We start from the raw sequence: 23,446 nt of genomic DNA, 5'->3' as shown, positions 1-23,446 counted from the left end.
TTCACTGTGTTAGCCAGGATGGTCTCAGTCTCCTGACCTCATGATCCACCCGCCTCGGCCTCTCAAAGTGCTGGGATTACAGGTGTGAGCCACCACACCTGGCTGGATTGGGAGATTTTATATTGATTGTCACTACCCAAAGGGATCTGAAGATTTAATGTAATTCCTATCAAAATAGAAAAATTAACCCCAAAATTCCCATGGAATCTCAAGGGGCTGTGAGTAGCCAAAGCAATCTTGAAAAGGAAGAACTAGGTTGGAGGTCCCACACTTCCTGATTTCAAAACTTACTACGAAGCTATGGTAATCAAAACAATGTGGTGCTGGCATAAAGGCAGACATTTAGACAAATGGAATAGAAGAGAGAGCCCAGAAATAACCCCTCTTGTATATGGTCAGATATTTTTTGACAAAGGTGCCAAGGCTATTTGATGGGGAAAGGACAGTCTTTTTAACACATTAGGAAAACTGAATATTCACATGTGATCCCAAAAGAATGAAGTTGGATCCTTACTTAACACCATCTACCAAAAATAACTCCAAATGGATCAAAGATCTAAATGTAAGATCTAAAACTATAGGACTTTTGTAGGAAAACATAGGGGAAAAACTTCGTGACACACAGTATTTGGCAATGACTTGTTGGACATGACACAGGCAAACAAAAGAAAAAGGCAAATTAGACTTCATCAAAATTAAAAACTTCTGTGCATCCAAAAACACCACCAGCAGAGTGAAAAAGCAACTCATAGAATAAATGAAAAGATTTGAAAATCATATATCTGGTAAACAGTTAATAATCAGAATATGTAGAGAATACCTACAACTCAATAATAAAAACAAACAAACAAAAAAAAAAACAAGGAATGAGCAAAGGACTTGAATAGACGTTTCTCCAAAAAAGATATACAGATGACTTAAGCACATGGCAAGATGCTCTACATCACTAATCATTAAAGAAATGCAAATCGAAACCATGAGATACCTATTCGCATCTATTAGAATGGCTATTCTCAAAAAATAGAAAGTCCTAAGTGTTGGCGATGATGTGGAGAAATTGGAACCCTAATGCATTGCTGGTGGGAATGTCGAATAGTGCATTCCCTGTGGAAGGCAGCATGGTGGTTTCTTAAATAACTAAACTTAGAATTACCATATGGTTCAGCACTTCCATTTCTCAGTATATACGAAAAAGAATTAAAAGTAGGGACTCAAACAGGTATTTATACACTCATGTTCATAGTAGCGTTATTCACAACAGCCAAAATGTGGAAGCAACTCATGTGTCCATTAATGAATGAGTGGATAATCAAATGGCATATATACATACAATGGAATATTATTCAGCCTTTAAAAATGAAGGAAATAATGGATGATTGGAATGCAGAAAAATTTTAAAAAGGAAGGAAATTCTGATGCATGCTACAACATGGATGAACCTTGAGGACATTTTGCTAAGTGAAATAAGCCAACCACAAAAGGATAAATACTGTATGATTTCTCTTATAAAAGGTATCTAGAATTGTCAAATTAATAAGTGATTCCACTTATAAGAGGTATCTAGAAAGTAGAGTGGTGGCTGCCAGGGGCTGTGAGGAGGGAGAAATTAGGAGTTGTTTAGTGGGTATAGAGTTTCTGTTTGGGATGGTAAAGAAGTTCTAAAGATGGATGGTGGTGATGGTTGTGTACAACAGTGTGAATACACTTAATGCCACTGAACTATACGTTTAAAATGGTTAAATTTTATATGTGCATTTTACCACAATAAAAAAATAATTAAAACTTAACCGGTCAAGTGTAGTATATGCAGAGGCACCCACATTGCAAACTTTGTAGGTTTCCTCGGGCTCCAGTAGGATTTGGGTTTTCCTTTCATTTTGTTTTAGAGGCAGGGTCTGACTTTGTCTCCCAGACTGGGGTGCAGTGGCACAATCATGGCTCACTGCAGCCTCGAACTCCTGGGCTCAGGTGATCCTCCAGCCTCAGCTTCCCAAGCAGCTGGGACTACAGGCATGCAACATCATGCTTGGCAATTTTTTTCTATTGTTTGTAGAGACAGGGTTTTGCCATGTTGCCCAGGCTGGCCTTGAACTCCTGGGGTCAAGTGATCCATCCGCCTCGGCTTCCCAAAGTGCTGGGATTACTGGCATGAGCCACCACACCCAGCCAGGATTTGGTTTTGTTGAGAGGTAAAACATAGAATGTTCACAATAGAGATAAAGATTGAAAAGGTTGTTTTTTTTTTTTTAGTTATTATTTTTTCAGGTGGCCGTATGGTGAAGTTTTTTGAATTGTTCAGAAAGAAGTGCCTTTGTTTTTGGTACCTTCAGAAAGAATATGCTTAACCACAGGTATTCATGCCTTGGGGAAGAGGCTAAACCACATTCCAGAAATACTTTCAGAGGAGAGAGTCAGAGTTGAACAGACATACTGCTTCAGTTTATTGTTAGTCATGGGAATATAGGCTCTGGATTAAACAATTAAAAAGGGACCAGGTGTGGTGGCTCACAATTGTAATCCCAGCACTTTGGGAGGCTGGGGTGGGTGGATCATTTGAGCCCAGGAATTTGAGGCTAACCTGGGCAACAAAGTGAGATCCTATCTCTACAAAAATGAAATAAATTAGCTGGGAGTAGTGGCGTGTGCCTACTGTAGTCCCAGCTATCCAGGAGGCTGAGGTGGGAGGATCGCTTAAGTCTAGGAGTTCAAGGCTTCAGTGAGCTACAGTCAGGTCACTGCACTTCACCCTGGGGGACAGTGTGAGACCCTGTCTCTAAACAGAGAGAGAGAGAGAGAGAGAGAGAGAGAGAGAGAGAGATCTCCCACTTATGGGAAACAGTGAGAAATAAAATGAAGAGCTCTTCTCAATAGTTTCCTGGGTGATGGATTTCCTGAAAACCCTAACTTGATCATTACACATTCTATGCATGTAAGAAAATATCACATGTACCGCCTACATATAGATAAATATTATGTATCATTTTTTAAAGCCTGTAAAAAAATTTTTTTAACGGGAAGGTGGCAGAGATGTTAATATCTGAACATCCAAAGGTCTGGTAAAGACAGGGTATTAGTCAGTGTCCTGACAGGAAAGGGAGGCTGCACTCACCTACAGGTGGCTTTGTAGAAAGAAGAGTGGGCAGGCTCTGGGGAAACCGCAGGAGCAGTACAGTACCCAAAGCTCTAACCGCTGGGACCTGATGGGTGCAGGGTTCAAGGTTCAGCTGCCTGATGAGAGTGAGCTTTGACCCCCAAGGAGGGAGTCCTCGGCATCAATACTTTGACCTCACTCTCCTCCCTCCCTCCCATATCCTCCCAAAGGCAGTGGAGCCCATGGGGGTTGTCCACAAGGGTCTGCCTCCAGGGGCACCAGACAGGGCAGAGAGGGTGGGTGGCAGGAGGATCTGGAGGGAGAAGGGAAGGCACCCAGCACAGAAAAAGTCCCCACCAAGTTGAATGACTTCCTACTAACGATATTTTTCAAATCTCATCTGTGGGATATTTTTGTTCATACATTGACCCAGAAAGCTTCATTTTCCAGCGACTGAAAAACTGGCTTAGACAAAATGTGAAAAGAAAACCATGCCATCTCATAGGATGTTTTACACATTCAATGTTGAATTAATAGACCACAAGGAAATGTAATTGCTCTCTAAAAACCATATTCTATATTTCTGAATTCCTTTTTTTTTTTTTTTCTTTTTGGCAGAATCTTGCTCTGTCTCCCAGGCTGGAGTGCAGTGGGGCACAATCTTCGCTCACTGCAACCTCCAGCTCCCGGAATCAACTGATTCCCTTGCCTCAGCTTCCCGAGTAGCTGGGATTACAGGTGCATACCACCACATCCAGCTGATTTTTGTATTTTTAGTAGAGACGGGGTTTCGCCATGTTGGCTGGGCTGGTCTTGAACTCCTGACCTCAGGTGATCCGCCCACTTCGGCCTCCCAAGGTGCTGGGATTACAGGTGTGAACCACTGTGCCTGGCCACTGAATTCCTTTTCTAATTAGGTTCTGTCACTCTGCCTGTGACCAGACTGGTTTTCAGCTCTGTTCACTCCTGGTCCTTTCAACTTTCGAATTCCCTGAAAGTTTGACTCAGGCTTTCTCTGTCTGAGCAGTTGAGCCTTCTTTAAATGTAACATTGCAATGCTCTATTTTATATTTTCAGAATCGTAAAAGTAACCTAAGACTATTTAGCCCAGGAAAAGATACACATACCAGTGATTAAGATCCTGGAGTCAAACCACCTGGTTCAAATCCTGACTCCGTCCTTTATTAGCCATGTGACCTCGAGTTGGTCCCTTGATCATTCTGGGCCTCGGTTTCCTCATCTGTGAAAGGGAGTCCTCACTGGATACATCTCCTAGGGTTGTGGTAAGGATTAAATGAGATGACGTGCCCTTAGCACCCTGCCTGGCACGCAGCAAGCAATCAGAAATGATGACGGTTACTCTTGTCTCTTCCTTGCTATTTCCCCGACCCCCTTTCATTCCTTCCCTCAACTCCTGCTTAGCCTCCCCCTCCCATGGCCTCCATGAAACACACCGTGGTCTTATTTGGCCTGTCTCCCTCCCCTTTTCTCCTGTGTTGATTCAGATTGTGAGCACGTCCAATGCCTCCCAGGCAGTCACCTTGGTGTACGTCGTGGGCAATCAGAGCACATTCCTCAACGGCACCGTCGCCAGCAGCCTCCTCAGCCAGCTCTCGGCTGAGCTGGTGGGATTCTACCTCACCTATCCGCCGCTCACCATTGCTGAACGTGAGTATGGCCATGCCTACGGGGACCCAAATGTTTCCCCGGGACCTTTCTCCATTTAGCAAACATTTATAGTGCCAGGCCACATATTACCACCTTTATCATAAAGTGACAGCTAAAATATGTGACGGATTAAGGTTGAATTGAGAAAAAGCTTAGTACACATCAAAGAAAGCACTTGCTAGGTTCCTTCGTCCTTTGCATTTCTCTTATCTCATTTAATCCTCAGACCTGCCCTATAAGACAGATGCAAAATTAGCCCCATTTTGCAGAGGAGAAAACTGAGGCTCTAAGAGGTTTCACGAGATACCCGCTCTCACTTAGCTAGTAAGCCACGGGACCTGGGGTTTGAACCCAAGCAGTCTGCCTTCTGAGCTTACAATTCTGCCTGCTAGGGCAACCGATCTCTAAGCAATCTGGGTTGCCATGGTTTTTCTCCCTCTTATGCCATCAGCAAAGGTTCCCAGACCTTGAGGCTCGGCTCTGCCTCCAGATATCATAATGTAACTCATTTGCAGTCCATGGTGTGACTTCAGTTGCTGAGGTCCCTGTAGTCTTGTGGCCTCATCTTTTTCTAATGTTTCAGTTACATAATCCTCATTACCATGCAATAGGCATAGACTTCAAAGATGCAGCAGGCTACATTTTGTATCCAAATGTTTATTTGGTAGCCAAAGGATGGAAAGGTTTATACTCCTAAACTTAAACATTCTTACCTTTCACAAGGTCGCTGGGCAAGTTTATTTTTAAATACATATTAGCACAATTGTCCCATAATTTCTTTCTGGAGTTGTTTTTGATACTGTAAATAGACAAGATAATGTGTATGAATGTACTTAGCACATGGCAGCCACTCAGAATTTTTTTCAAATGTTTGTTTAATGGCAAGCTTTTGTAAAGGTCCACATAATAAGGAAAGATGACTCTGGATTTTAGGGAAAAGATGATGTCATAAAAGGTGGCATTATGTCACACGTCAGCATTTTCCATCATCCTTTTATTTCTGAAAACAGCTACGATTTATTGAGCACTAACCATATGCGAGGAGGCAGTGTACCAATCCCTTTGCATATATCAACTCCAGTAGGCCCCATACTTGTAAAGAAATATGGGCCTTTTGTTACAAGCATTTGGCTACTAAACTTAAGTCCTTGACATTGGAAAAATCCGAGATAATCATTCCTAACAATGTTAGTGGTGGTCCGATGATTTTTTAAGAGAAGCCACAGCAAAGACAGGTTCCTGCTGTGGGTCTTGATAAAGAAGGTGTTCTGTTGGAACAGAAGATTTTGATGAAAAAACGGAAAGGGCAGAAACTCACAAACCCTAGAAAACTCTTCATCTACAAGTTGGACCTTTATTGAGTCTTTTGGTTTTCTAAGCAGTGAGATAGTTTTGGTTCATATGTCCTGGAATCCCTAAGAATCACAAAGCAGGATTTAGCCGCTTGCTCTTTGTCATTTATATCTGTTTTCCTTAACAAAATTTCAAATAAGCCAGGTGCCATAACGCATGCTTATAGTCCAGCTACTCGGGAGGCTTAGGTGCAAGGACCACCTGAGCCCAGGAGTTCAAGAACAGCCTGGGCAACATATCAAGATCCCATCTCAAATATAACTAACTAAATAAAATGAAACAAATCAAACCTCTAAAAGTAATTGGGTATGTTTCTTATTTGTTTTAGCACTGGAATATCCCAACCTTGACATATCAGAAACAACCAGAGACTATTGGGTAATCACAGGTAATCTCTTATTTTGTTATTTCCCCTCTTCATGCTCTCAGATTTGTTTATTTTTTTAAAACTGTAGACCATTCATTAATCAGATTGGCACTTTTCTTTGCTCCTGTCTTTTAAGTCAAGGAGTTACTTCTACAGGACCAGAAGTGAATGGGATAAGCTGAGATAAGAAAAGAACATCACACTGAAGATGAATATTAGCTAAAAATTCAAAACAGCTTTCAAGTCCTCACTCAGTGGCCTCCTCTTTGCAAAAAGTGACCCTATCAGAAGTTACAGTGTTAACTGAAGAAGGTCTAGGGCACCAGTTTGTAGTGAATAGTTATCAGTTTATAAATGGAAAGCCTTTTTGGACTGCCCTATAAAACCCAAATTAAAGTTAGAGGAAGGCTGGGCATGCACTTGCCTCTCCACCCTGGCACGACACGCACCCACACCAATCCTGGCATGTCTTGACAGTGAGGGTGTTTGGAAGTAGAAGGGGGTTCTTCTGGCGGCGTTTTCTCTTTTGTTCCTTGACATTTTCCTGTGGATCTTTATGGAACAGCAAAAAAGTTCTTTGTGTTTTTCAAAAGCCAGACAGTAGTTTTGGGGATTGGAGAAACAAGGATTGAGAGCTGAAGAACAGATGTTTGTAGGAGGAAAAGTGGCCAGCCTAGCCAGGAAGGAAAGGAACAGGAGGAGAAGTATATGAGGTCTACTGGCACTGCTATAACCAAGTGCCACAGACTGGGTGGCTTCAACAACAGACATTTATCTGCTCTCAATCCTGGAGACTAGAAGTCTAAAGCCAAGGTGTTACAGGATTGGCTTCTCCGGAGACCTCTCTCCTTGGTTTAGAGATAGTCATCTTCCCCCTGCATCTTCACATGCCCTTCCCTCTGGGTCTGTCTCTATTCTAATCTCTTTTTATAAGGACAACATCATATTGAATTAGGGCTCCCCAATATGACCTCATTTTAGCTTCATTTCCTCTTTTTTTTCTTTTTTTCTTTTTTTTTTTTATTGAGGCAGTTTCGTTCTCGTGGCTCAGGCTGGAGTACAATGGCGCGGTCTTGGCTCCCTGCAACCTCCACCTCCCAGGTTCAAGCGATTCTCCTGCCTCAGCCTCCCAAGTAGCTGGGATTACAGGCACACACCACCACACCCAGCTAATTTTTTTTTTGTATTTTTAGTAGAGATGGGGTTTCACCATGTTGGCCAGGCTGGTCTCAAACTCCTGACCTCAGGCGATCTGCCCGCCTTGGCCTCCCAAAGTGCTGGGACTACAGGCGTGAGTCAACACACCCGCCTGACTTCATTACCTCTTTAGAGGATCTATCTCCAAATACAGTCACATTCTGAGGTACTTGGGGTTAGGGCTTCAACAGAGGAATTTGGGGGGACAGACTGGGTGCAGTGGCTCACCCCTGTAATCCCAGAACTTTGGGAGGCTGAGGCGGGTGAATTGCTTGAGGTCAGGAGTTCAAAACCAGCCTGACCAACATATATACTAAAGATACACACACACACAAAAATTAGCCCAGTGTGGTGGCGGGTGCCTGTGATCCGAGCTACTTGGGAGGCTGAGAGGCAGGAGAATCACTTGAAACCAGGAGGCGGAGGTTGTAGTGAGTCAAGATAGTGCCACTGCACTCCAGCCTGGGCAACCGAGTGAGACTGTCTCAAAAAAAAAAAAGGAATTGGAATTGGGGGAACACATGTCAGCCTGTAACAGGATGGAGGAAGATCCTGCACGTCATGGAAGATGTGCCTGGGTGAGCAACCTGGTCCCAAACCTCCCCTCTGTCCTCTCCCATCCCCTCTCTCACTTGCAGTCCCAAGCAAGCAGCAGATGGACTGCTGCCTGAAATACTAAGGACTGTACACCCCTGCTGGATGAAGCCTGCTCAAGAACTCTTCTAAATTGCAGAACATTGCATTTCTTTCCCCCCGTTGCAGAGCCATCGGTATGTAGAAATCATTTTACCTGCTAAGAAGGCAAGCAAAAAAATCAGCTCACCAGAGTTTGTGCCCAAGAGAGAAAACAGTGCTAACCCAGCAACACATTTTTGGAGCTAGCGGCTTATGTAACATTTTCAAAATCATGTTTTCTTTACAAGGAATGATGTTTTTTGAAGGTGGAGATATTCCTCCCTTCTATTAACTTTAATTGATAACGCATTCACCCATCACCACAGGCTGTCCTTGACAACCTCTTATGTCATCCTTTCTTCATCTACCCGTGTCTTGCCCTGCCTCTATTTTGGTAACATAACCTTAATCAAAATCTCCATTCCAGGTCTTGTTTTCAGGACTCTCCTCAGACTTAGCCCTCTGCCCACTCACTTATGAAACCCTTATTTGTTATTGCTGTTGGTGTTCAGAATAAACAGTGGCTTCCATCACTGTGTTTAGGGCTAGCTGGATCCGTTGGTTAGTGCATGGGAAGGGCTGGAACCAGGTCTCAGGATGATAATCCTGTCTTCCCTTTGACAACTGTGAGCACCTTCTGAACCCCTGGGTAGCCACCAAGCAACCTGCCCCATAATTTACCAAAAGGGTAGGGGATGGGGACCTATGAGGCTTTGTTCAGCCCTTACCCCCAGACACGCATCACAGGCTTTCTGTCTTCTGCCCATTTCTAACAGCCAAGAGGCAAGAGGATTTGGAGCCAATTCTCTTTTCTGTAGTTTGTATTATAAAATGCTGATATGTTTTCATCTGTTTTCCAACTAAACTTATATTAAATAGGTTTTTGCAAACTGTGCATACTTCTCCTGCCTCAGAGGGTGGGTCCCTTCTCGATGGAAAAATCATTGGCTGAAAGTGACTCCTGAAGTCTCTTTACAGAGAACCTAGAGGCTACCCTGCCACTCAGGGGTCCTGCAGTGAAGTTTGTATATACGAGGCAAGATAGAAATGTGCAGATTCAATATTGCTGCCAGACAGAGGGGAGAGCCCATTTCAGGCTTATCCGTCTGCCTTTATTTCACCCGCCAGAGGCAAAATATCCCCGACCCAGCAACGGAAAAATTTCTTCTGGTCTCAGCTCTGCCTTTTTCTAACCTAGTGTGTCCTTGAGCTCAAGCCACTCGGGCCATGTGGACTTCACATTCTCCTTTTTTGGGAGGAGGGAGAGGTATTAGCTGAGCATTAAGATTCTTTCAGTGCTAAATGTGTAGGATCCAACCGCAAATAAAACAACTTAGCCTGAGTACAGAAGGCTGAACCAGGCCCCATCACTTGAGTTGTAGAGCCCAGTGTGATTGTGAATAAAGAAGTAATAAGAGAATAGTGATGTGAAAGTCATTGAATCTTCTGGATAAAGCTCCTTTGAACACAGCTGGGGACATGCCCAACTCCTCTAAACTGAGTCACTGGGGGGCCAGGGCCCTGACTGATGTGCTGCGGGGCTGGTGTCTTCCTGGTTATCTGCGCCGGGTCTGAACTTCTGTGGTTCTGTGGTTTCTGTGTCTCTGCGAGAGAGAGGGGTATATGTCCCTTTCTGCTGCCTTCCAGGTGGACAGGGAGGGCTGAGGAGCCTGAGCCTGCCACATTTTTCAGGGAAAATGGGAGGAGCCATGTCCTGGGACACATTTCCATGCCTGACAGGTGTGTTCTTCCTCTGTGTTTAGCAAAGAAGGGGCACATTGTAACAACAGCAGCTACCATTTATTGCTGTTCCATCGAGGCCTTAATGATAGCACCAGGCTAGCAGCATTTTTTATTGAATTATCTTTTCTTAACAATGACACGATCAGTAGTAGATTGTGATGCCTGTGTTTTCAGATGAGCAACTGAGGCATAGAGAAACTCAGCAACTTGCCTGAGAATACTCAGGAAGGGGAAGCCAGGAGGCAGACTCAGGGCCCTGCCTCCAACTCCAGCTCTTCCCCAGCTGCCCCCTAAGAAGGACACATTTTCTCTTTGCAAAGAGTGGTGACGAAGCTGTGGAGATTGTCCAGTTGATCCCCTGTAACTCTGTGGGAGATTCCCACAGCCTCTGGTACTTCCTTGGAGGCTTTTTTTTTTTTTTTTTCAGAAAAATTTTTATTGGCTGGGTGTGTTGGCTCACACCTGTAATCGCAGCACTTTGGGAGGCTGAGATGGGAGGATTGCTTGAGTCCAGGAGTTTGAGACCAGTCTGGGCAACATAGTGAGACCTCATCTCTACAAAAACAAAAAATAGCCGGTGTGGTGGCTCATGCCTGTAGTCCAGGCTACTTGGAGGCTGAGGCTGGAGGATTGCTTGAGCTCAGGAGGTCGAAGCTGCAGAGTCGTGATCCTGTCACTGCATTCCAGCCTGGGCAACAGAGAGAAACCCTACCTCAAAAGAAAGAAGAAAACAATTTTATTGTAAAATATAACTCACATAAAAGTTACCATTTTGAACATGTTTAAGTGTGCAATTCAGTGGGATCAAGTATATCCACAATATTGTACAACCACCACTGCTATTTCCAGAACTTTTTTGTCCCCTGGAGGCTTTTGACTATTCCCTTTATTTGATGTCTGCCTTTGAAGCATCACCAAGATTCCCATGAAATAATCCTCGATGGCACCTCTTGATTGTCCTGTGTCCCCTCTCTCACTCTTGGCCACTGGTCAGGAGAGGACAACTTAGAAGTAATACTTCGGTCATTTGATCTATTATTTTGCTAGAGGGGCCATCTTTGAACTAGCGAGTACGTGGGCTTTTCTGTCTGGGGACAAGAGGTGGGCCAGCCCTTCCGTGATCTGATAGCTGTGTCATGAGGGACTCCGGGGGTCCTCTGGGACCTGACACAGTGGGAACAGCACAACTCTTTGTTTTATGAATTTGTAGGAATTTGGCTGATGCATGAGCTGGGAGTGTCTCACCAGGGCCCTAGAAAGAGAAAAAGAACTGCTTTATACCCTCCAGGGGGATTATTTGGCATTCATGGCTTCAAAGAAGTAATTTCAGAGACCTAGCTGTGGGGTTTCTTTCTCGCTTGATCTATTTAAACATTCTCTATACGGTTATCTGGGCTTGTATGGAATGTGATCATTAGTGTTGGCTGCTGGCAGCCCCCTGTTGTACTGGATGCCATAACGTTCTTCACCTCCAAGCTATTTCCATATCCTAGTAGGTGGATGGTAATGTTGATCCTTGGATGGGCTCTGGTAGAACAAACTCTATTAAATGAAAAATCTCATCTTCCCAACCCTTGCAAGTTTTGGTCTCTTTAAGAAAATGAGATTTGTTTTTCACATTTTTAATTTTAAACATGACTATGTTTGAAGGCAGCCTTTGTGTATTTGGGGTGAAGTATGTTTCCCAAAGGATGTGGAACAAGAACTGGACTTTGGGGGTAGACAGAAAAAGGGAGTCGCCCTGATAGTAAGTGAACACAGCAGTCCTAGAACAGCCCTAGTGGTCCTGAAAACCGTCCTCCCTGCATTGGCCATGGCTGAAACCATCATTCATGCTGTACCCGTTGACCACGGATGCCCTGGCTATAGATGAAGCCTAATGGTGGAGAAAGGATGGGGAAGAAGGGTGTCCTCTTTACCTTCCTCACAGCAGGCAATGTTCTAAGCCGCTTTACATATCCTGTCTCATTTAAACCCTAGAACTCATTGGGCTTATGTTGGCTGTGATGTATGTGGGGAAAAGAAAGAGCAAACTGTTACTGTGTCTATGTAGAAAGTAGACATAAGAGACTCCATTTTGTTCTGTAGTAAGAAAAATTCTTCTGCCTTGAGATGCTGTTAATCTGTAATCCTAGCCTCAACCCTGTGCTTTCAGAGACATGTGCTGTGTTGACTCAAGGTTTAATGGATTTAGGGCTGTGCAGGATGTGCTTTGTTAAAAAAGTGCTTGAAGGTAGTATGCTTGTTAAAAGTCATCACCATTCTCTAATCTCAAGTACCCAGGGACACAATACACTGCAGAAGGCCACAGGGACCTCTGCCTAGGAAAACCAGGTATTGTCCAAGGTTTCTCCCTATGTGATAGCCTGAGATATGGCCTCCTGGGACCTGACCATCCCCAGCCTGACACCCGTAAAGGGTCTGTGCTGAGGAGGATTAATAAAAGAGGAAGGCCTCTTTGCAGTTGTGATAAGAGGAAGGCATCTGTCTCCTGCTAGTCTCTGGGCAATGGAATGTCTCGGTGTAAAACCCAGTTGTATGTTCTATTTACTGAGATAGGAGAAAACCGCCTTAAGGCTGGAGGTGACACATGCTGGTGGCAATACTGCTCTTTAATGCACCGAGATGTTTATGTACATGCACATCAAAGCACGGCACCTTTTCTTAACCTTGTGTATGACACAGAGACCTTTGTTTACATGTTTTCCTGCTGACCCTCTCCCCACTATTACCCTATTGTCCTGCCACATCCGCCTCTCCGAGGTGGTAGAGATAATGATCAATAAATACTGAGGTAACTCAGAGACCAGTGCTGGAGCGTGTCCTCGGTAGCTGAGCACTGGTCCCTTGGGCCCACTTTTCTTTCTCTATACTTTGTCTCTGTATCTCTTTCTTTTCTCAGTCTCTCATCCCACCTGAAAAGAGTGGGACGAGAAAGGCCCACAGGCGTGGAGGGGCAGGCCACCCCTTCAATGTATACTTTCCTATTGCCTTTTTACAGAGAAGGACTTGGACTCAGGGCCAGTGGCTTGCCTGAGGTTCCCTGAATTGACAAGTGCCATAAGAGATGGCCCACTCTTTCCATTCAGCCATCCTCTTCTTGAATGAGAGAGCATCTGAGGGGTCTGGGTAGCTTTAGGGTGGGCATTCAAAGGACTCCACAGAGGAGGCAGAGATGAGGACACTGCACAGGGTAGTCTGCCCAGATGTAAGGGATCGAGTTGCAGGATGGAGCTCAGATTCCTCAGCAAAGCTGTTGACAAGCCAGAAGAAAACAGGAATAGCTCTGAGCCAGACCTTGAGTGGAAACCAGCAAAAATACCCATTAACCATACCTACAGCTGTGCTGTGTTCCCATGTGGACTTTTAGCAACACAGATAATCATCTTAGGTGAAGTTTGAGTTAAATACACCAACATTAGCAATGTCACAGCTCACAGAGCAAAGAGCCGAGGCTCTGGAGTTACACAGTCTGGCTTGGATTTGGACCCTGACTCTGCTGGTTGCTAGCTGTGTGACCTCAGACAAGTCACTTAATCTTTTCAGCATCTATAATGTGTGGATAATGATTGTCATGGGGCTGTCGCGAAGGTGAAATGAGGTAAGGATGGCCAGGCCCTAACATGAGGTAGGACACAGGGACCCTTGGTGGCCTGTGCAGGGTCAGTGGTGCTTGTGCTTACTGAATCAGCAGAAAACCTGCCTCCTGAGCCTCTCCTCTGCCTTCTGCATCCACAGTGCTACAGGGTGTGGACAATTCGCTGGTGGGCCTGCACAACCAGAGCTTTGCCCGGGTCATGGAACAGCGCCTGGCCCAGCTATTCATGATGTCCCAGCAACAAGGCCGGCGGTTTAAACGGGCCACCACCCTGGGAAGCTACACTGTGCAGGTAGGTGTATACAGAGCCACTGGGGTTTTCTAATAACTGGGGGTGGAGAATGGGGAGTGTGCTTCCTGGGACTAAATAAGTCAGTGTGCACAGAGGAGCATCCATGCTGCAAACTGACAGCCATTTTATCAATGCTGCTGTTAGGTTTTGGGAATTGATGGTCATAACCATCAAAAACATGAAGGAGGGTGAGAGTCTGCTGCTCTTCCAACATTGTCACTAACTAGATTATAACACAAGGAAGTCTCAGTACAAAATCTGTACTCTGGCAGATATTTTTGAAACAAAAAATTCTTGGTAAGCAAGGACAGACTCATCATCAACTTGTTCAGTAAGCTCAATGAAGTCCCAGCTCTCTGTCCTTTTAGACCCTTTCATCTCCATTCCTCTGAATGGCAGATGCACCATTATTCCAGAGACAGGATACTGTTACCTGTGTGTAGTCAGTTTCAACAAACAGAACCCGCCAAGCTTATAGTGGATACCTGACGATGTAGAGATTTAGGCTGGAGGAGTGTAGCGACACTAGCTGTATCCAGCCCACATCCCCTTACCGTTTCTGTGCATTCCAGTTGGAGTTCCAACAGCCAGCCTCTGAATCTTTTTCAGAGGGCTACTTTTGAGATGTCAAAACCTCCTTTGCCCATGCCATGCTGGTTGGAAGTGCCTGGGAATTACCAGAGTTATAAATAACCTGGTTCTCTCACTTCTTGGCTGGGAGAATTCTGAAATGTATGTTTTAGATCATTTTCAAAGCTTTCCCACAGAATTAAGCTTTAGTCATTGACTGCAGTAACTGGCTTAATAACGCACCCCTTGTAGGCTCCTTCCCATTCCTGTATTACCTCCTCACCCTCCTGCCAGTTCGTTGCACCTCTCAGATGAACTAGAAGCACTCAGCTCTTCTCAGGGTCTGCTTCTGAGGGCACCCAATCAAGGCAGTAGCCATCCCCAGGAGGAGAGATTCTAAACCTCTCTGGATACTTTAGCCAGTTCCTGCAAGAATGGGAACCTCTCTGGTGTATTCTAGCCAGGTCTACCTATCTTGAATTGTACTGTCACCACTGAGAACTCACGTCTAACTTTTCGTTAACTAATATGTTGCGCTAGTTAACAAAGCCCTGTTAGCATGATGTCAAATTAGAGAAGCACTCCTGGTAGCTGCCTCCGGAATGGGGACTTCCTAACTGGAATCAAGCAGACTACCCCTGGCATGTGAACCCCTGATTGATGATTTGACCACATCTCGGGTGTAACTGAACCATAGCACACATGCATAGTATCACACTGTCTATGAGTAAGCATTTTAAAGGAAATTGCAGCTATTAGCATAGTCTGTGTGCAAATCCTGTCCCCAGGCAATCTTGAAAGTATAAACAACCCATCTTAATGAACACACTTCCCTGCATGAGTCATCGTCATGCCCCTGATGGAGACTCCAGGTCCCTCCATTCGCAGTTGGTGAATTTGGCCCTTTGTCCTATTGGATGTTGCTTTGGTTCTAAAAGTCTTTGTGGTCTGGAATGACCTTATCACTAGGTAAAGTGATGGTTAAACTCGCATGTGAGGTTTGTGAGTTCTCCTTTGTAGGTTCCATGTGAGCTCTATCATTTCCACTCTTCCAAATGACAGGAAGAAAGTCACTGGTGCTCACATAATGGAACTGGGATTTGCATCAGCCAAAGGGGGAGAAGGGGCCACCATACAACCCTGGTGTTATTTGTAAACCTAAGAAATCTAACACACTTTGCATGCCAAAGGGCCCAGAGAGGTGTTCTTTCTCTCTTTCTTTTTTTTTTTTTTTTTTTTTTGAGACAGAGTTTTGCTCTGTTGTCCAGGCTGGAGTGCAGTGGCACAATATTGGCACACTGCAACCTCTGCCTCCCAGGTTCAAGCAATTCTCCTGCCTCAGCCTCCTGAATAGCTGGGATTACAGGTGTGCGCCACCGTGCCCAGCTAATTTTTGTATTTTTAGTGGAGACGGGATTTCGCCATGCTGGTCAGGCTGGTCTCAAACTCCTGACCTCATGATCCACCCGCCTCGGCCTCCCAAAGTGCTGGGGTTACAGGTGTGAGCCACCACATCCAGCCCTCTTTCATTTCTTCTAAGAGCTCAGTGCACTTGGCCCCTTTAGCTGCCTGGAAAGTCTGAGGGAAGCAGGTAGGGGTTTATTTCTGCAAATCCGTAATTTACAGAGGGTGTAGATCATCTTGTAACATACCCTTAAAGAAATCTTGGCAGGAAGAATTTACTATTAAGTTGAAATTGAGAGAAGCTATTAGATATTTGAATGGTCACTCAACTTCTACCAGATTCTACTAACACTTTCCCCACCTCCTTTTCCACTAGGGAAAGGAATAACATGCCCCAGTTTCCCCAAAAAATTCACTTTATGTGGCTTACAATATGCTTCTACCCTGAAGCCTTTCTTCTGGGCTTAGATCATTTTAAAAGATGAGCTACCCTCATGAATATGGAGATTTAACTGTCTGGAATCTAAAGATATTTCTCTAGTTAACGTATTTGGAAAACTGAGGCCTAAGAGGAAACATATGACCACTAAAATTTTTTAAATATTCGACTTAATTTGTAACTGAAGTAAGGCAAGTTTTAACTACCACAAGATGCCATTTTCACCTACCAAAGATTAGTAAAATGCTACGATCCAGTATTGATGAGTGTGGAGCAAAAAGGGCACTTTCAAACACAGCAATTGGGTATGACTTTTTCTGGAGGGAAAATGAGGAATTTAGACAAGAAACTTTTAGATGATCACAGACTGACTCCTAGAAATTCATCTCAGCCAGGCACAGTGGCTCACGCCTGTAATCCCAGCACTTTGGGAGGCTAAGGTGGTTGGATCACGAGGTCAAGAAGTGGAGACCATTCTGGCCAACATGGTGAAATTCCATCTCTACCAAAAATACAAAAACTAGCTGGGCATGGTGGTGCACGCCTGTACTCCCAGCTACTCAGGAGGCTGAGGCAGGAGAATCACCTTAACCCGGGAGGTGGAGGTTGCAGTGAGCTGAGATCGTGTCACTGCACTCCAGCCTGGTGACAGAGCGAGACTCTGTCTCAGAAAAGAAAAGAAATTAATCTTGAGGACAAGGACACACAGGTGAACACAAAGACAAAAGAGTGAGGATAGTGTTTTCCAGAGAGTGTCTAGAAAGTGATTAGGCCATTCTTGCATTGCTATAAAGAAATATCTGAGACTAGGTGCTTTATAAGAAAAGAGGTTTATTGGGAGGCCGAGATGGGCGGATCACGAGGTCAGGAGATCGAGACCATCCTGGCTAACACGGTGAAACCCCGTCTCTACTAAAAAATACAAAAAACTAGCCGGGCGAGGTGGCGGGCGCCTGTAGTCCCAGCTACTTGGGAGGCTGAGGCAGGAGAATGGCATAAACCTGGGAGGCGGAGCTTGCAGTGAGCTGAGATCTGGGCACTGCACTCCAGCCTGGGCGACAGAGCAAGACTCCGTCTCAAAAAAAAAAAAAAAAAAAAAGTTTAACTGGCTCATGGTTCTGTAGGCTGTACAGGAAGCATAGTGTTAGCATCTGCTTCCGGAAAGGCTTAAGGAAGCTTCGAGCATGGCAGAAGATGAAAGGGGAGCAGGTCTCACATGGCAGGAACAGAAGCAAGAAAGAGGGTGGGGGAAGGTGCCACACACATTAAACAGCCGGATCTCACAAGAACTCATTCACTACTGTGAGGACAGCACCAAGTCATGAGGGAGCTGCCTCCATGACCCAAATACCTCCCACCAGGACCCACCTCCAACATTGGGAATACACAATTCAACATGAGATTTGGAGGGGACATATAATTTGTACTATATCATGATCTTATCAAGTGTTCTTGGGAAAAGGGGCTCTCTGGCCAAATTGGTGTGGGCAAGGCTGCATTTTAAAGCCCCTTCTTGAAGAGTCCCAAAGCCTATTTGCATACCAAAGCTCTAAAAAGACCTGAAGTAAAGACATCTCCTTAATTTTCTTCAACATACTGGTTTCCAAGTTTAAATGTCAAAAAGCCCTTGTTTTTAAGTAATATCTATATATTCCCAACATTTTATTATGAACCTTTTTTTTTTTTTTTTTGAGATAAAGTCTCGCTGTATCACCCAGGCTGGAGTGCAGTGGTGTGAGCTTGGCTCACTGCAACCTCCACCTCCCAGGTTCAAGTGATTCTCCTGCCTCAGCCTCCTGAGTAGCTGGGAGTACAGGTGTGTGCCACTGTGCCCAGCTAATTTTTGTATTTTTAGTAGAGATGGGGTTTTGCTATGTTAGTCAGGGTGGTCTCGAACTCCTGACCTCAAGTGATCCACCCACCTTGGCCTCCGAAAGTGCTGGGATTACAGACACGAGCCACTGTGCCTGGCCAACAGTTTCAAACTTGTAGAACGGTTGATAAAATTATAGTCAACACACATATCACTATCTAGATTTTACAATTGACATTATACTGTTACTATTTTATATTTGATTACATATATCATTTCCAAACACTTCCATAAGATTTTCTTAACATACATTTTCACATACTTCTAAATCATAGATTGATTTTGACATTCTAGCATTTCATATAAATGGAATTCTACAGTACATACTCTTTTGTATAAATCTTTTTTGACACAGTGTAGTGTTTTGACATTCATCCATGTTGTTATGTTATTCAGTAGTTTATTCAGATTTTTTTTGCTGAATAATATTCTCTTGTATGAATATACTACAGTTTGTTTATCTGTTCTTCTGTTGATGTACACCTGGGCTTTTCCAGTTTGTAGCTATTAAACAAGGCTGCTGTGAACCTTCTTCCATAAGTCCTTTGGTGACCACATGGCTTTCACTCATCTTAGGTATATAGGCTGCAGTTGCTGGTTCATAGGGTTGGTGTGCATTAGTTCTATAGGAAACTTCCAGACCTTTCTCCAAAGTGTTTACACCATTTGCACTCCCACCAAACAGACAGGTGTTCCAGTTGCTTCACTTCCTCAGCAACACTTGGTGTTATCAGTTCTTACTTTAGCCATTCTGGTGAGTATAGAGTGGTCTTTTGTGGTTTCAATTTGAATTTCCCCATTGAGCATTTTTGTGTGCTTATTGGTTATTCAGACATCTTCCTTTGTGAAGTGTCTGATCAGCTCTTTTGCCCCCATTTTCTATTGGGTTGTAATAATATCTATTTTTTAATTGTTATGCATAGCATACACACAAAACAGTATAAGAAAGATGCAGAGTTTAAAGGACAATGATAAGAATCCACAACCTGAAGGGTAAGAACATTACCCTTACCTTATCCCAAAAGCCTTTTACATGTCTTCTCTGAGGAAGAGTGAATCTCTAAACTCTGAGTTTAGAGTGAATCTGAATTTTGTATTAAATCATTCCCATATTTTTTGTATAGATTTTACTACCCATGACTGTATCTCTAAATAGTATATTAGGTAGTTTTGCTTAATTTTTAACTTTATATTTTGTGATTTGTTCCTTTTACTCAACATCAGGCTTTTGTATTCATCCATAATGATATGAATAACCATAGTTCATTCATTTTCACCACTACACTATAGTATTTCATTGTGTGAGTATACAATAGCTCATTATCCAACCTATCATTAACAACTTTTTTATTTTTAGTCTTTTTACTGTTATAAACAATGTTGCTATAAACATTTTTATAATATCTTTAAATATCCTGTGAAATTCATAATCTGTAATATAAACTTTGGAAAATACTATACTATTTATGATTTGTTAATTATAACTGCAAAAAGTTGATAACCAAATGTTCAATAATAAAGGGTTAGTTTGATTCACCAAGCATGCATACAGTAGAACACTATGTAGGTATTGAAACTTAAGTTTTAGTATTTGTGATTATCAATTGTTAATTACAGTAGTAAAAAATTAGTAACAATCTAAATGTTTAATAATAAAAGATCATTTAAATAAGTTTATGAGGTATGCATCAGAATGCCATGTAAAAATAAATGTGTATGCTTTTGTTATATTTAAGGTCCTTTAAAGATGCAAGTAAAAATTGCAAGATATTGTATATAGACTATGATAAATAATTTTGTAAACTAGTAAGGAAATGGGTTGTGTGGGCAAGAACAAAGAATGGAAGCAAATACTCTATAATGGCAACAGTAATTAGCTTGTGATAGAAGGATTACAGATTGTTTTTATTTTATTTCTTGATGTTTTTCCATATTTTCAAATTTTCTTACAGTGAATATGTATAACTTTTAGAGGACAAAAAGCAAAACCATTATTTTAGAAAAAGAACATTGGGTTTCCAAGTAGTGCTTTTATCAGAGATCTTTTGAATTGCAGACATGTAAGTTCATTTCTCTCCCTCTCTGGCAATTACAGATATTTGAAATTAACAGTCCTGTTTGAGAATAACCTAACATGCCCTGAATTAAATGCAGAGGCCTATTTTCAAATGAGGCCAGAGTTCTGTGGATGCTGGGAGACATCACTATCCTGTGTTTTCTTCTCCAACCGCAAACTGTTCTTTCCAGATGTTCATATTTTTCAAACCCTTTTTTCTCCTCCCAGTCTCCTGCTCCAGCGAGAGCAGGCTTCTTGAGAGGCTATATATAGGGAGGTATGCAAAGGTTGGCGTCTAGCCACAGAAGGCTTCAGCAGTCGGGAGAGGAACATCTGCTGATCACCTGGGTGATTGCAGGGTCCGTGCAAGATGCCCTGCAAACACTCGGCCTCTCTTTTTCCGAAAGATGGTGAAGATGCAGCGTGTCCCAGGCCCGAAGGACCCAGCGGAGCTGACTTACTACACCCTGTACAACGGGAAGCCTTTGCTGGGGACCGCAGCTGCCAAGATCCTGAGCACCATTGATTCCCAAAGGATGGCCTTGACCCTGCATCACGTTGTCCTTCTGCAAGCTGACCGTAAGGGGATGGTCTTTTTATTCAGTCTTTTTAATGCCATTAAATGTTTCCTGAAAATCAAAATGATTCCCCAAACTCATGTTAATGGTCTCAGAGCTAAATATACTTGTATTCTGGAAGGGTCTTAAATCAATCAGCTATGTTTCTGTGTTGTTTCGAGCAATAAGGGATATGTTTTGGATATTGGAAGGATGGCAATGATATTACTTTGCCCCCAAGTCCTACCCCCCTTCTTCCTCAGCATAATCTAGTGAACAGCTATGAAAATCACTGTAGCTGAGTTTATTTTTGTATGCCAGGGGGATTAAAGATAATTTGATTCAACAAACACTTATAAAGTTCTACATGAAGTCGCTTAGTGCTGCAGGATGTATGGAAGTGGGCGAGACCTGGCTCCTGCCCTTAAGGAGCAGGGAGACTTAATGCAGGTGCAGTGGCACCTAACACAGGAAAGTGCTGCAAAAGGCAGTGTGTGATACAGGGTCAGCAGAGGGAGGGTTTGCTTCGAAGGAGCATCTGGAAAGGTTGAGCAGAGGAAGGATGTTAAAAATAATAGCTGTCTCTTTGAATACCCTCCCCTGGGGCAGCTGCTATGCTAGTTACTTCACCTAGATTTTCTCACTTTCTATTCTCATTGGGGCAGTGTTTACTCAGATCTAAACCACAGGAAAGGAACCCAAGGCTCAGAAAAATGAAATAACCTGCTTGGCATCACAGAAGAAGTGCTTAGGTGGCCGGGATATTAATCTACATGTGTCTGTCTGTCTGACTTTGAACCTGTGTTCTTAACTACATGACACTTGAAGATTTCAGCAGAGGGAGAAGAGGGTGTGCATATTCCAGAAAGAGAGGGCGGCATGAGCGAAAGAATGGAGGTGAAAAGTACCAGGTGTGCTTGAAAACTAGTTCAGGTTGCCTGGGGCGCTGACACCCATGGAAGAGTTAATGGAATTGGAAAGGTGTATTGATCTGGAGACTAAGGCCTTGAATGACAGGGAAGGAGATAGTACACACTCTGATCAGCTGTGGGGTGCTGATGAAGATTTCTGAGCTAAGGAGTAATATCATTGGAACTGCCCATTTTTAGGAAACTTAATTGGTCAGCAGTGTCTAGGATGGGAGCAGACAGGAAGTGGCAGGACTGGTGAGGAGGCTCTATGGCGTCCCAGGCATTGGGAACCCAAACAAAAGCTATAAAGAGAGTAGGGGAAGGGGAAAGGGTGTGAAGGTGAGAGATTGGGTGGTAGAAATGTTAGTATTTGGCAGCATACTGAGCGTGAAGGCAGGAAAGGTCATCTCCCGTGGGTTTGCTTTCCTAGCTTATGTCTGTGCTCTCCAAGTCCCTGACACCTGGCTCTTGGTCTTCCTCTCCTGCTCAGCTCTTGTCTTCATCCAGTTTACTTTTGCTTCCAGGGTGATGGTCCAGACCTTGTGTTGTCTTGCTCGGCCAGCACATCCTCACAGGCACAACTTTGTCTAGAAATGACGATGGTCACTCTCTGCAATCTTGTTTTTCAAAATGACATTTTAAACCAAGATTCTCTTCCTTTGCACCTCTCCCCTTCCCTCCCTGTGGGCTCCGTCCTCACCCGCTCAACAGCTTGCTTCATCTGTTTTGCCACATCATCTTTATGTGGACTCCAGAGCATTCTGTTCTCAGCTCTTTCTCCCCCTCTCCAGGTGAGGAATAAATCATAGAGGACGGGAGTGAAAACCACTGCAGGTGCCCAGGCGAGAGCTGAAGGTACTAAAAGTGCACACTCAGAGAAGTGAACAGATTCGGGATATTTCAGGGGACAGAGTCAGTGGCGCAAGATAATGATTCTGTGTGTAGCCAGGGAAGGAAGTGGGACTCAGAGGAATCAAGGGTGACTCGTAGGTGCTGGCTTGAGCATTGGTTGTGGTGCCATTTTTTGAGATGCAGAAGGTGCAGGTCAAAGAGGATAAGTGGGGTTGGAATGGGAACAGGGGAGATGGAGCTGGGATTTTGATTGTAGGCATGTTAGGTGTGAGATGTCTACTAGACATCCACGTGGATCTCAGAAGACAAACTCAGGAGTCATCAACATATAGGTGACATTTAGAGCTAAGGGAATAGGTGAGAATAACCAGGTGGGTTTAGCGAGAGAGAAAAGGGAGAAACTGAGCCCTGGGGAATCCACATGTGGGAAGAGTGACAGCGAGCAGAGGACACTGACCAGGAGCAGCCAGGGAGATGGGAGGAGAGCATGGGGTTCAGCAAGCAAGCAAGGACAGCAGATCTCAGGGGAGGGAGAGAGCTGTGTTGATGTATATTCCCAAGAGGCAGGGAGTGATAGGGTAGAGATTAGAGGTTGGAGGTTGTGACCTTAGCAGGAGTGGTTTTGCAACCAGATGGGCTGAGAAGAAGAACAAAGTGTGGGGAAGCAGTGACAGCAAAGGGGAGGAAATCTGGGGCAGTTGCTGGAGGGGCTCTATGGCATCCCAGGTATTGAGAACCCAAACAAAAGCTAGAAAGCTTGAATTGGTGTGTGTTTGAATATTGAGGGGATGCTGTCATGG

The 23,446-nt window shown here is 43.9% G+C and overlaps 1 protein-coding gene across 1 annotated transcript in view; it reads left to right on the top strand.

Annotated features, from left to right (window-relative positions):
• The window catches only part of KIAA1549L (KIAA1549-like ortholog), a 138,342-nt gene that overhangs the window by 13,112 nt on the left and 101,784 nt on the right, over positions 1–23,446 (top strand). Inside the window, exons 6-9 of the mRNA XM_011965560.1 lie at positions 4,597–4,759; positions 6,441–6,500; positions 13,833–13,984; positions 20,734–20,905. Of these exons, the coding sequence (XP_011820950.1) occupies positions 4,597–4,759; positions 6,441–6,500; positions 13,833–13,984; positions 20,734–20,905 (547 nt within the window). The remainder of the gene's footprint in view (positions 1–4,596; positions 4,760–6,440; positions 6,501–13,832; positions 13,985–20,733; positions 20,906–23,446) is intronic.

This window comes from Mandrillus leucophaeus, unplaced genomic scaffold (assembly GCF_000951045.1).
Source record: "Mandrillus leucophaeus isolate KB7577 unplaced genomic scaffold, Mleu.le_1.0 Scaffold73, whole genome shotgun sequence".
Taxonomy (NCBI): Eukaryota; Metazoa; Chordata; class Mammalia; order Primates; family Cercopithecidae; genus Mandrillus; species Mandrillus leucophaeus.
Note: the sequence above shows the minus strand (reverse complement) of the source record. Positions and strands in the feature narration are given on the sequence as shown.